Source organism: Taudactylus pleione, unplaced genomic scaffold (genome assembly GCF_031769625.1).
Source record: "Taudactylus pleione unplaced genomic scaffold, aTauple2 ptg000185l, whole genome shotgun sequence".
In the NCBI taxonomy this organism is placed as follows: domain Eukaryota; kingdom Metazoa; phylum Chordata; class Amphibia; order Anura; family Myobatrachidae; genus Taudactylus; species Taudactylus pleione.
Genome location: NW_028284587.1, coordinates 3,030,738 through 3,046,011, shown reverse-complemented (window position 1 = coordinate 3,046,011; position 15,274 = coordinate 3,030,738). Strand labels below are relative to the sequence as shown.

The window sequence follows — 15,274 nt, the reverse complement described above, 5'->3', positions numbered from 1 at the left end:
TAGGAGAGGAAGAGTAAGTCAGGAGGGGAGACTTCATAGTGAGAGACAGCGAGTAGGAGAGGAAGAGTAAGTCAGGAGGGGAGACTTCATAGTGAGAGACAGCGAGTAGGAGAGGAAGAGTAAGTCAGGAGGGGAGACTTCATAGTGAGAGACAGCGAGTAGGAGAGGAAGAGTAAGTCAGGAGGGGAGACTTCATAGTGAGAGATAGCGAGTAGGAGAGGAAGAGCAAGTCAGGAGGGGAGACTTCATAGTGAGAGACAGCGAGTAGGAGAGGAAGAGTAAGTCAGGAGGGGAGACTTCATAGTGAGAGACAGCGAGTAGGAGAGGAAGAGTAAGTCAGGAGGGGAGACTTCATAGTGAGAGACAGCGAGTAGGAGAGGAAGAGCAAGTCAGGAGGGGAGACTTCATAGTGAGAGACAGCGAGTAGGAGAGGAAGAGCAAGTCAGGAGGGGAGACTTCATAGTGAGAGACAGCGAGTAGGAGAGGAAGAGCAAGTCAGGAGGGGAGACTTCATAGTGAGAGACAGCGAGTAGGAGAGGAAGAGCAAGTCAGGAGGGGAGACTTCATAGTGAGAGACAGCGAGTAGGAGAGGAAGAGTAAGTCAGGAGGGGAGACTTCATAGTGAGAGATAGCGAGTAGGAGAGGAAGAGCAAGTCAGGAGGGGAGACTTCATAGTGAGAGACAGCGAGTAGGAGAGGAAGAGTAAGTCAGGAGGGGAGACTTCATAGTGAGAGATAGCGAGTAGGAGAGGAAGAGCAAGTCAGGAGGGGAGACTTCATAGTGAGAGACAGCGAGTAGGAGAGGAAGAGTAAGTCAGGAGGGGAGACTTCATAGTGAGAGACAGCGAGTAGGAGAGGAAGAGTAAGTCAGGAGGGGAGACTTCATAGTGAGAGACAGCGAGTAGGAGAGGAAGAGTAAGTCAGGAGGGGAGACTTCATAGTGAGAGACAGCGAGTAGGAGAGGAAGAGTAAGTCAGGAGGGGAGACTTCATAGTGAGAGATAGCGAGTAGGAGAGGAAGAGCAAGTCAGGAGGGGAGACTTCATAGTGAGAGACAGCGAGTAGGAGAGGAAGAGTAAGTCAGGAGGGGAGACTTCATAGTGAGAGACAGCGAGTAGGAGAGGAAGAGTAAGTCAGGAGGGGAGACTTCATAGTGAGAGACAGCGAGTAGGAGAGGAAGAGCAAGTCAGGAGGGGAGACTTCATAGTGAGAGACAGCGAGTAGGAGAGGAAGAGCAAGTCAGGAGGGGAGACTTCATAGTGAGAGACAGCGAGGAGGAGAGTAAGAGCAAGTCAGGAGGGGAGACTTCATAGTGAGAGACAGCGAGTAGGAGAGGAAGAGTAAGTCAGGAGGGGAGACTTCATAGTGAGAGACAGCGAGTAGGAGAGGAAGAGCAAGTCAGGAGGGGAGACTTCATAGTGAGAGACAGCGAGTAGGAGAGGAAGAGTAAGTCAGGAGGGGAGACTTCATAGTGAGAGATAGCGAGTAGGAGAGGAAGAGTAAGTCAGGAGGGGAGACTTCATAGTGAGAGATAGCGAGTAGGAGAGGAAGAGCAAGTCAGGAGGGGAGACTTCATAGTGAGAGACAGCGAGTAGGAGAGGAAGAGTAAGTCAGGAGGGGAGACTTCATAGTGAGAGACAGCGAGTAGGAGAGGAAGAGCAAGTCAGGAGGGGAGACTTCATAGTGAGAGACAGCGAGTAGGAGAGGAAGAGCAAGTCAGGAGGGGAGACTTCATAGTGAGAGACAGCGAGGAGGAGAGTAAGAGCAAGTCAGGAGGGGAGACTTCATAGTGAGAGACAGCGAGTAGGAGAGGAAGAGTAAGTCAGGAGGGGAGACTTCATAGTGAGAGACAGCGAGTAGGAGAGGAAGAGCAAGTCAGGAGGGGAGACTTCATAGTGAGAGACAGCGAGTAGGAGAGGAAGAGTAAGTCAGGAGGGGAGACTTCATAGTGAGAGATAGCGAGTAGGAGAGGAAGAGTAAGTCAGGAGGGGAGACTTCATAGTGAGAGACAGCGAGTAGGAGAGGAAGAGCAAGTCAGGAGGGGAGACTTCATAGTGAGAGACAGCGAGTAGGAGAGGAAGAGTAAGTCAGGAGGGGAGACTTCATCGTGAGAGACAGCGAGTAGGAGAGGAAGAGTAAGTCAGGAGGGGAGACTTCATAGTGAGAGACAGCGAGTAGGAGAGGAAGAGCAAGTCAGGAGGGGAGACTTCATAGTGAGAGACAGCGAGTAGGAGAGGAAGAGTAAGTCAGGAGGGGAGACTTCATAGTGAGTACCAGGAGAGAATGATCATCCATCGTATAGACTCAGAGTACTGTACAAAGAACCAGGGCGGGTTACCTATGTTACCTAAGCTGGTGGTAGTGTAGTGACTGCTCCCTCTCCCCTCCCCAGCTGGACCACCTGGATCTATTACATGGAGCCATTTTTTCCCAGGCTTTTCCAGCACAGGAAAACAGAAGTAATCCATCAAGTTAAGCTAACCAACTTTGAATGGCTGAGGAAGTGTGTTTGGTCCTAACACTCGCTCCCCCTTCTATTCTGGGGGGGTTCTGTAAGATGAACTGAGAAGTGCACCTGGACTAATGGTATGGTCTGGGAGCTCTGGCTTGGGGGTTGCTGTAGGTATCTGACATAGTGGAGAGATTATTGGGGGCGGGGGGTATTCTCCTGTGCACACAAGCTACCTATCAGTAATCCAAAATGCAGACACTGCAGGCAGCTTCTCTTTAGCCAGACATGACTGATAACAGAGAGCAATAGCCACGACTCTGGTACACAGCTCTCATGCAAAATATATCTAAAGTTCAGTAACCCCCCCAAAAAAACAAAAAAGCCAATACAGCAATTTTACACCTGTCCAATTAAATGTACACATTGGAGAGATCTTAAAGCAGGCTGGGGTCACACGAGCAGATTGGAAGCCACATTTCCTGCCTCACAACTGTAGAAGCCTAGAACAAGATCTGGCTAATGTCCAGGGCAGACAGTCTTCCAAGGAGGACTACGCCACATAAATGGGATTCACTCATTTTCAAAACAGAGATGAGTCACGTTCTATTTAAATCAAGATCCAAACAGCGCAGTAAATGCGAGAAAATACAAATCCAGCTCCCCGACCGCCACCATACCGGCTTATATAATAAGCATGGGCGATTCACTGCTCCGCGGCGCACTTGTTTTATCAGACGAGTTCTCTCATTTCAATCTAAATAGATGATCATAAATAGAGAGAAAAAAAAAGTGCAGATTTTAAATTTAAGCTCCAACTTGGAGAACGTCTGATCCCACCGCTCTTTCCAGGAAAATTAAACCTGGAGACAAAGAGAAGCAATCAGACCCTCTCATCACTCAGCTCTTATCTGCTCCCTGAGGTCTCACTTTAAACTCTCTTGAAAAGTGTCATATGTGCTTGTAGCTACACACTGGGCGAGGCTGGGCCTCTAGACCCACACAAGACCAGCCACAGAGTCCCCCCGACACCGAGGCCTTCTCCATTCCTCAGCGACAAGCCTTTAATGCTCTTCTGGAAGACATCTTTTTACCAGCAACTAATCCAGATATTTATGTAGCACAAACATATTCAGTAACGCTTTACACCTGGGACCACGCACAGTAATAAAACAAGACTGGGTATAAAAGCAGAGGGTTCTGCTAAATAAACGTACACAATCTCTGCAAACCTGGTAATGTGCGGAAACCTATCAGATGTATATTTATACCACTGTACACCTCACTGGGCTAATTAGCAAGAAGCGAGGGACAGTTTAGTACGAAAGATACAGCAGGCCCCAACCGAGCTCCAAGGAGCCATCTAGATTGAAGGCAAGGACATAAATATCTGCCACTCGTCAATTAACAATATGTAGGCCAGACAGGCCGCAAGGTAAATAAATTGTCAGGTAAGAGGCGAAAAAAGTCACAATAATGTCTGGGGGGGGGGGAACCTTAAATCATTCAGATTAGAGTCATGTTCAACTCTATAAATAGCCGCAGCTGACCTGTGCAGATGGCTGCAAGATTTATCAATGAAAAGATGACGTCTGCAGTTTGTAATGTGTTCTTCCAACACAGGCAGATCCCATGATCAGCTCTCAGAGCAGAAACACATGTAATGAACGCAGGGAATCTGCTTTACAGATCAGTGTAGTGGGGATGTCACTGCTGTACCCTACGCTTAGGTCTTTCTATAATGTGTTATAGTGCAGCACACACATTCCATGGGGGCCAATAAATCATTTTAGGCCAACCGTCCAGATGGGGCAGGAACATGTACAACTAGCCCAGGCTTTTGAAAAAGTAAAATAAGCAGCAGAAAGAGCTGTCAGTCAGCAGAATGGACGCCCAAGAGGTTATGCAGCAGCAGCACCCTCACCCTATTGCTAAATAGTACAGGGGGGGCATCCCCGGCAGAAAGGGCGAGGAGGACTATCTGATTGCAGGTCCAGGCCCATCTGAGGCAAGGATGAGATAGGGGATCTCATAGAGAGACTAATCAGATTACTGTAATCTCCTTATCTCCAGCTTCTGTGGGGCTGATACCACCCTTTCCTTGAAGGCACATTTAGCTGTGCAGGTCACCAGCTCAGGACAGCATGAATGGCAGGTCACTGTAAGAAGCCCCCCACTCACAGGGGTAAGAAAGCCCCCACTCACTGGGGATACAAGTGTGGGAGACTCACAGTAACTTCTCCCTGAGACTGTTACACGGCATATTCCCTGCTCTGTCCCCCAGGGCAATACTTACACAAAGTATCCCCTCCAGAGACAAAGTGCCCCCTCCTCATATATCAGGTCAGGGACAGCCCCGTTACTATGTATCACTGGCTGTGCTGGGAAATAAAGGACTGTTTCCATGTATCAGGTCAGGATCAGCCAGCGCACCCCGGGTACCCTGCCCCATCTATTAGCCGCGGTGTCAGCGCCCACTCACCGGCACAGGAGTAAGACTCATATTCCGCCTTCTCCGTCTTGATGATGGTGAGTGTGGGCTTCAGGTCTAGCGCCGCTTTCATGGTGGCTGTGGCCGGGTCCCCCCCTCCGTCTCCGGGTGTGTGAGCAGCAGCACTCAGCCACCTCCAGTCCGTCTATTGTTATCCGCAGCAGCCTCTGATCACTGTCCTGCCCGGGAGAGAGAGAGAGGGGAGCTGGGGGAGGAGGGTGGTCCTGAGCCGTGACAGCAACCAGGGGGCCGGCTCACTGCAGCCTATAGGGGCCCGGCCCGGGCTCTTACATCACACACCCAGCACTGTGCAATCAGTGTACATTACATACTAACTATATACCCGGCACTGTGCAATCAGTGTACATTATATACTAACTATATACCCGGCACTGTGCAATCAGTGTACATTATATACTAACTATATACCCGGCACTGTGCAATCAGTGTACATTACATACTAACTATATACCCGGCACTGTGCAATCAGTGTACATTATATACTAACTATATACCCAGCACTGTGCAATCAGTGTACATTACATACTAACTATATACCCGGCACTGTGCAATCAGTGTACATTACATACTAACTATATACCCGGCACTGTGCAATCAGTGTACATTATATACTAACTATATACCCGGCACTGTGCAATCAGTGTACATTATATACTAACTATATACCCGGCACTGTGCAATCAGTGTACATTATATACTAACTATATACCCGGCACTGTGCAATCAGTGTACATTACATACTAACTATATACCCGGCACTGTGCAATCAGTGTACATTACATACTAACTATATACCCGGCACTGTGCAATCAGTGTACATTACATACTAACTATATACCCGGCACTGTGCAATCAGTGTACATTACATACTAACTATATACCCGGCACTGTGCAATCAGTGTACATTATATACTAACTATATACCCGGCACTGTGCAATCAGTGTACATTATATACTAACTATATACCCGGCACTGTGCAATCAGTGTACATTACATACTAACTATATACCCGGCACTGTGCAATCAGTGTACATTACATACTAACTATATACCCGGCACTGTGCAATCAGTGTACATTATATACTAACTATATACCCGGCACTGTGCAATCAGTGTACATTACATACTAACTATATACCCGGCACTGTGCAATCAGTGTACATTACATACTAACTATATACCCGGCACTGTGCAATCAGTGTACATTACATACTAACTATATACCCGGCACTGTGCAATCAGTGTACATTACATACTAACTATATACCCAGCACTGTGCAATCAGTGTACATTACATACTAACTATATACCCAGCACTGTGCAATCAGTGTACATTACATACTAACTATATACCTAGCACTGTGCAATCAGTGTACATTACATACTAACTATATACCTAGCACTGTGCAATCAGTGTACATTACATACTAACTATATACCTAGCACTGTGCAATCAGTGTACATTATATACTAACTATATACCTAGCACTGTGCAATCAGTGTACATTACATACTAACTATACACCCGGCACTGTGCAATCAGTGTACATTACATACTAACTATATACCCGGCACTGTGCAATCAGTGTACATTACATACTAACTATATACCCGGCACTGTGCAATCAGTGTACATTACATACTAACTATATACCCGGCACTGTGCAATCAGTGTACATTACATACTAACTATATACCCGGCACTGTGCAATCAGTGTACATTATATACTAACTATATACCCGGCACTGTGCAATCAGTGTACATTACATACTAACTATATACCCGGCACTGTGCAATCAGTGTACATTACATACTAACTATATACCCGGCACTGTGCAATCAGTGTACATTACATACTAACTATATACCCGGCACTGTGCAATCAGTGTACATTACATACTAACTATATACCCGGCACTGTGCAATCAGTGTACATTACATACTAACTATATACCCGGCACTGTGCAATCAGTGTACATTACATACTAACTATATACCCGGCACTGTGCAATCTGTGTACATTACATACTAACTATATACCCGGCACTGTGCAATCAGTGTACATTACATACTAACTATATACCCGGCACTGTGCAATCAGTGTACATTACATACTAACTATATACCCGGCACTGTGCAATCAGTGTACATTACATACTAACTATATACCCGGCACTGTGCAATCAGTGTACATTACATACTAACTATATACCCGGCACTGTGCAATCAGTGTACATTACATACTAACTATATACCCGGCACTGTGCAATCAGTGTACATTACATACTAACTATATACCCGGCACTGTGCAATCAGTGTACATTACATACTAACTATATACCCGGCACTGTGCAATCAGTGTACATTATATACTAACTATATACCCAGCACTGTGCAATCAGTGTACATTACATACTAACTATATACCCAGCACTGTGCAATCAGTGTACATTACATACTATATACCTAGCACTGTGCAATCAGTGTACATTACATACTAACTATATACCCGGCACTGTGCAATCAGTGTACATTATATACTAACTATATACCTAGCACTGTGCAATCAGTGTACATTACATACTAACTATACACCTAGCACTGTGCAATCAGTGTACATTACATACTAACTATATACCCGGCACTGTGCAATCAGTGTACATTACATACTAACTATATACCCGGCACTGTGCAATCAGTGTACATTATATACTAACTATATACCCGGCACTGTGCAATCAGTGTACATTATATACTAACTATATACCCGGCACTGTGCAATCAGTGTACATTACATACTAACTATATACCCGGCACTGTGCAATCAGTGTACATTACATACTAACTATATACCCGGCACTGTGCAATCAGTGTACATTACATACTAACTATATACCCGGCACTGTGCAATCAGTGTACATTACATACTAACTATATACCCGGCACTGTGCAATCAGTGTACATTACATACTAACTATATACCCGGCACTGTGCAATCAGTGTACATTACATACTAACTATATACCCGGCACTGTGCAATCTGTGTACATTACATACTAACTATATACCCGGCACTGTGCAATCAGTGTACATTACATACTAACTATATACCCGGCACTGTGCAATCAGTGTACATTACATACTAACTATATACCCGGCACTGTGCAATCAGTGTACATTACATACTAACTATATACCCGCCACTGTGCAATCAGTGTACATTACATACTAACTATAAACCCGGCACTGTGCAATCAGTGTACATTACATACTAACTATATACCCGGCACTGTGCAATCAGTGTACATTACATACTAACTATATACCCGGCACTGTGCAATCAGTGTACATTACATACTAACTATATACCCGGCACTGTGCAATCAGTGTACATTACATACTAACTATATACCCAGCACTGTGCAATCAGTGTACATTACATACTAACTATATACCCAGCACTGTGCAATCAGTGTACATTACATACTAACTATATACCCAGCACTGTGCAATCAGTGTACATTACATACTAACTATATACCCAGCACTGTGCAATCAGTGTACATTATATACTAACTATATACCTAGCACTGTGTGTGCAATCAGTGTACATTATATACTAACTATATACCCAGCACTGTGCAATCAGTGTACATTACATACTAACTATATACCCAGCACTGTGCAATCAGTGTACATTACATACTAACTATATACCCAGCACTGTGCAATCAGTGTACATTACATACTATCTATATACCCGGCACTGTGCAATCAGTGTACATTACATACTAACTATATACCCGGCACTGTGCAATCAGTGTACATTATATACTAACTATATACCTAGCACTGTGCAATCAGTGTACATTACATACTAACTATATACCCGGCACTGTGCAATCAGTGTACATTATATACTAACTATATACCCGGCACTGTGCAATCAGTGTACATTATATACTAACTATATACCCGGCACTGTGCAATCAGTGTACATTACATACTAACTATATACCCGGCACTGTGCAATCAGTGTACATTACATACTAACTATATACCCGGCACTGTGCAATCAGTGTACATTACATACTAACTATATACCCGGCACTGTGCAATCTGTGTACATTACATACTAACTATATACCCGGCACTGTGCAATCTGTGTACATTACATACTAACTATATACCCGGCACTGTGCAATCTGTGTACATTACATACTAACTATATACCCGGCACTGTGCAATCAGTGTACATTACATACTAACTATATACCCGGCACTGTGCAATCAGTGTACATTACATACTAACTATATACCCGGCACTGTGCAATCAGTGTACATTACATACTAACTATAAACCCGGCACTGTGCAATCAGTGTACATTACATACTAACTATATACCCGGCACTGTGCAATCAGTGTACATTACATACTAACTATATACCCGGCACTGTGCAATCAGTGTACATTACATACTAACTATATACCCGGCACTGTGCAATCAGTGTACATTACATACTAACTATATACCCGGCACTGTGCAATCAGTGTACATTACATACTAACTATATACCCAGCACTGTGCAATCAGTGTACATTACATACTAACTATATACCCAGCACTGTGCAATCAGTGTACATTACATACTAACTATATACCCAGCACTGTGCAATCAGTGTACATTATATACTAACTATATACCTAGCACTGTGTGTGCAATCAGTGTACATTATATACTAACTATATACCCAGCACTGTGCAATCAGTGTACATTACATACTAACTATATACCCAGCACTGTGCAATCAGTGTACATTACATACTAACTATATACCCAGCACTGTGCAATCAGTGTACATTACATACTAACTATATACCCAGCACTGTGCAATCAGTGTACATTACATACTAACTATATAACCAGCACTGTGCAATCAGTGTACATTATATACTAACTATATACCCAGCACTGTGCAATCAGTGTACATTACATACTAACTATATACCCAGCACTGTGCAATCAGTGTACATTATATACTAACTATATACCCAGCACTGTGTATGCAATCGGTGTACATTACATACTAACTATATACCCAGCACTGTGCAATTAGTGTACATTACATACTAACTATATACCCAGCACTGTGCAATCAGTGTACATTACATACTAACTATATACCCATCACTGTGCAATCAGTGTGCATAACATACTAACTATATACCCAGCACTGTGCAATCAGTGTACATTATATACTAACTATATACCCAGCACTGTGCAATCAGTGTACATTACATACTAACTATATACCCAGCACTGTGCAATCAGTGTACATTATATACTAACTATATACCCAGCACTGTGCAATCAGTGTACATTACATACTAACTATATACCCAGCACTGTGCAATCAGTGTACATTATATACTAACTATATACCCAGCACTGTGTATGCAATCGGTGTACATTACATACTAACTATATACCCAGCACTGTGCAATTAGTGTACATTACATACTAACTATATACCCAGCACTGTGCAATCAGTGTACATTACATACTAACTATATACCCAGCACTGTGTGTGCATTCACTGTACTTTATATACTAACTATATACCCAGCACTGTGTGTGCAATCAGTGTACATTATATACTAACTATATACCCAGCACTGTGCAATCAGTGTACATTATATACTAACTATATACCCAGCACTGTGTATGCAATCGGTGTACATTACATACTAACTATATACCCAGCACTGTGCAATTAGTGTACATTACATACTAACTATATACCCAGCACTGTGCAATTAGTGTACATTACATACTAACTATATACCCAGCACTGTGTGTGCATTCACTGTACTTTATATACTAACTATATACCCAGCACTGTGTGTGCAATCAGTGTACATTATATACTAACTATATACCCAGCACTGTGCAATCAGTGTACATTATATACTAACTATATACCCAGCACTGTGTATGCAATCAGTGTACATTACATACTAACTATATACCCAGCACTGTGCAATTAGTGTACATTACATACTAACTATATACCCAGCACTGTGTGTGCATGCACTGTACTTTATATACTAACTATATACCCAGCACTGTGTGTGCAATCAGTGTACATTATATACTAACTATATACCCAGCACTGTGCAATCAGTGTACATTATATACTAACTATATACCCAGCACTGTGTATGCAATCAGTGTACATTACATACTAACTATATACCCGGCACTGTGCAATCAGTGTACATTACATACTAACTATATACCCAGCACTGTGCAATTAGTGTACATTACATACTAACTATATACCCAGCACTGTGCAATCAGTGTACATTACATACTAACTATATACCCTGCACTGTGCAATCAGTGTACATTATATACTAACTATATACCCAGCACTGTGTATGCAATCAGTGTACATTACATACTAACTATATACCCGGCACTGGGCAATCAGTGTACGTTACATACTAACTATATACCCAGCACTGTGCAATCAGTGTACATTATATACTAACTATATACCCAGCACTGTGCAATCAGTGTACATTACATACTAACTATATACCCAGCACTGTGCAATTAGTGTACATTACATACTAACTATATACCCAGCACTGTGCAATCAGGGTACATTACATACTAACTATATACCCTGCACTGTGCAATCAGTGTACATTATATACTAACTGTATACCCAGCACTGTGTGTGCATTCACTGTACTTTATATACTAACTATATACCCAGCACTGTGTGTGCAATCAGTGTACATTACATACTAACTATATACCCAGCACTGTGCAATCAGTGTACATTACATACTAACTATATACCCAGCACTGTGTGTGCATTCACTGTACTTTATATACTAACTATATACCCAGCACTGTGTGTGCAATCAGTGTACATTATATATTAACTATATACCCAGCACTGTGCAATCAGTGTACATTATATACTAACTATATACCCAGCACTGTGCAATCAGTGTACATTACATACTAACTATATACCCAGCACGGTGTGTGCAATCAGTATGCATTACATACTAACTATATACCCAGCACTGTGCAATCAGTGTACATTATATACTAACTCTATACCCAGCACTGTGTGTGCAATCACTGTACATTATATACTAACTATATACCCAGCACTGTGGGCTTGATTCAGAGCCGGACGCTATTTGCGCTCGCTCGTTCAGAAAAAGGGTGCGGATATTTAAATAGAGCGCTCGCTCTTTGCGGTCTGTTGACTCTCTATGTCTGTGTCTGAACGAGCGAACGAAACATGCGCTCGCTATTTTGTAAAAAACGCCCCCTGGCCGCTCGCATCCTACGTCATCTCCGCTATTTATTAGATTAATCGAGTACATCGAAAGGCGTATGAACTGCTCGCAGTGCTTGTGGTTGGATTTTCCTACCGCAATAATGCGAGCAGTTCAGGCTAAAAGAGAACCAAGTGACGTGGCCGATGACACTGCTTTGTTAATTATGCACACCCTTAAAACGCCCGTTTTGACCGTTTGGCACGCCTGCGTTCTGATCTCCACTCCCTGTTTTCAAGCACCTTCCCCTGTTACCACCCACAAACGCCTCATTCTGTCACTCAAATTAGCAGGCATTCACTATTTTGCGAGCACACAATTTCCGACCGCAATGACTGGTTCGCGCATGCGTATTACAACCCATACGCATGCGCAGTTGTGCGAACATCGCTCGGAGCGAACGAGCGGCCGCTTACGAGCGGCTCTGAATCAGGCCCTGTGTGTGCAATCAGTGTACATTACATACTAACTATGGGCCTGATTCAGAGCCGGACGCAATTAGCGCTCGCTCGTCCAGAAAATAGGGGTGGCTATTCAAATCAACCGTTCGCTCTTTGCGGTCTGTTCACGCCTCTAGGTCTGAACGAGCGAACAAAACTTGCGGTCGTTTTTTGAAAAAGTACGCCCCCTGGCCGCTCGCATCCTACGTCATGTCCGCTATTTATTAAATTAATCGAGTACATCGACCAGGGTATGAACTGCTCGCTATTCTTGGGGTTGATTTTTGCTACCACAATTTTGCGAGCAGTTCTGGCTATAAAATAACCCAGTGACGTGGTCAATGACACTGCTGTTTTAATTATGCACACCCATAAAACGCCTGTTTTGACCTTTAAGAACGCCTGCGTTCGGATCTCCACTCCCCGTTTTCAAGCACCTTCCCCCGTTACCACCCACATACGCCTACTCCTGTCACTCAAATTATCAGGCATTCGCTATTTTGCGAGCACATGAATTTCGACCGCACTGACTGGTTCGTGCATGCGTATAACGATCAGTACGCATGCGCAGTTGGGCAAACATCGCTCGGAGCGAACGAGCGGCCGCTTACGAGCGGCTCTGAATCAGGCCCTATATACCCAGCACTGTGTGTGCAATCAGTGTACATTACATACTAACTATATACCCAGCACTGTGCAATCAGTGTAGATTACATACTAACTATATACCCAGCACTGTCTGTACAATTAGTGTACATTACATACTAACTATATACCCAGCACTGTGAGTGCAATCAGTGTACATTATATACTAACTATATATACCCAGCACTGTGCAATCAGTGTACATTATATACTAACTATATACCCAGCACTGTGTGTGCAATCAGTGTACATTACATACTAACTATATACCCAGCACTGTGTGTGCAATCAGTGTACATTATATACTAACTATGAGCCTGATTCAGAGCCGAACGCTCTGACCAGAGCGCTCGCTCTGAATCAGGGCCCTCCTACATGAAAATGGAGCGGCCTTATGGACGCTCGCATAGCTGTGGGTGACCACCCACAGTTTATGCGAGCGTCCATGATGATGGTCGCGATGGTCAAGACCATCGCGACCATCGGGCTTGCGACGGAGACCCTGCGGTAGGGTCTCGGTGACCACAAGCCCTGGAGTGATTTTGGCTCTATCAGAGCCCAAATCACTCCCACTGACATCACTAGTGGTGTCAGTGGGGCCGGCCCCAGACGGAGGCGTTCACATGGGAACGCCTCCGTCTGGCAGCCACGCCCACCAAAGGGGGCATGCTGTCAATCAACATCGACAGCACGCCCCCTTTGGTGCGAGACCCGGAGCGACGGAGAGCCCGACGCTAGCCGGGTCTCGCGCATGCGCACGACGGAGCTCCCTCCGTCGTGCGCATGCACAGTGGGGCAACATCGACCCGCTTGCGAGCGTTCTGCGCTCGTGTGCGGGTCTGAATGACCCCCTATATATACCCAGCACTGTGTGTGCAATCAGTGTACATTATATATACTAACTATGGGCCTGATTCAGAGCCGCTCGTAAGCGGCCGCTCGTTGGCTCCGAGCGATGTTCGCACATCTGCGTATGGGTCGTAATGCGCATGTGCCAACCTGTCAGTGCGGTCGGAAATCGAGCGCTCGCAAAATAGCGAGTGCCTGCTAATTTGAGTGACAGAATGAGGCGTTTGTGGGTGGTAACAGGGGAAGGTGCTTGAAAACGGGGAGTGGAGATCCGAACGCAGGCGTGCCAAACGGTCAAAACGAGCGTTTTAAGGGTGTGCATAATTAACAAAGCAGCGTCATCGACCACGTCACTTGGTTGTTTCTTAGCCTGAACTGTTCGCATGATAGCGGTAGGAAAATCCAACCACAAGCACTGCGAGCAGTTCAGACGCCTTTCGATATACTCGATTAATCAAATAAATAGCGGAGATGACGTAGGATGCGATCGGCCAGGGGGCGTCTTTACAAAATAGCAAGCGCATGTTTCGTTCGCTCGCTCAGACATAGAGGCGTCAACAGACCGCAAAGAGCAAGCGCTCAATTTAAATAGCCGGCCCCTTTTTCTGAACGAGCGAGCGCAAATAGCGTCCGGCTCTGAATCAAGCCCTATATACCCAGCCCTGTGCAATCAGTGTACATAATATACTAACTATATACCTAGCACTGTGTGTGCAATCAATGTACATTACATACTAACTATATACCCAGCACTGTGCAATCAGTGTACATTACATACTAACTATATACCCAGCACTGTGTGTGCAATCAGTGTACATTACATACTAACTATATACCCAGCACTGTGTGTGCATTCACTGTACTTTATATACTAACTATATACCCAGCACTGTGTGTGCAATCAATGTACATTATATACTAACTATATACCCAGCACTGTGTGTGCAATCAATGTACATTATATACTAACTATATACCCAGCACTGTGCAATCAGTGTACATTACATACTAA

The 15,274-nt window shown here is 44.2% G+C and overlaps 1 protein-coding gene across 4 annotated transcripts in view; it reads right to left on the bottom strand.

Moving 5' to 3' along the window:
• Window positions 1-15,274, bottom strand: part of ETS1 (ETS proto-oncogene 1, transcription factor) — a 474,993-nt gene that overhangs the window by 26,971 nt on the left and 432,748 nt on the right. Inside the window, exon 1 of one of the 4 annotated variants that reach the window (XM_088476267.1) lies at window positions 4,930-5,196. The exons of the other annotated variants lie outside the window; for them this stretch is intronic. Within the exon in view, the coding sequence (XP_088332393.1) occupies window positions 4,930-5,011 (82 nt within the window). The 5' untranslated portion in view covers window positions 5,012-5,196. Of the gene's footprint in view, window positions 1-4,929; window positions 5,197-15,274 lie in introns of those variants that run through there. 4 annotated transcript variants of the gene reach the window in all.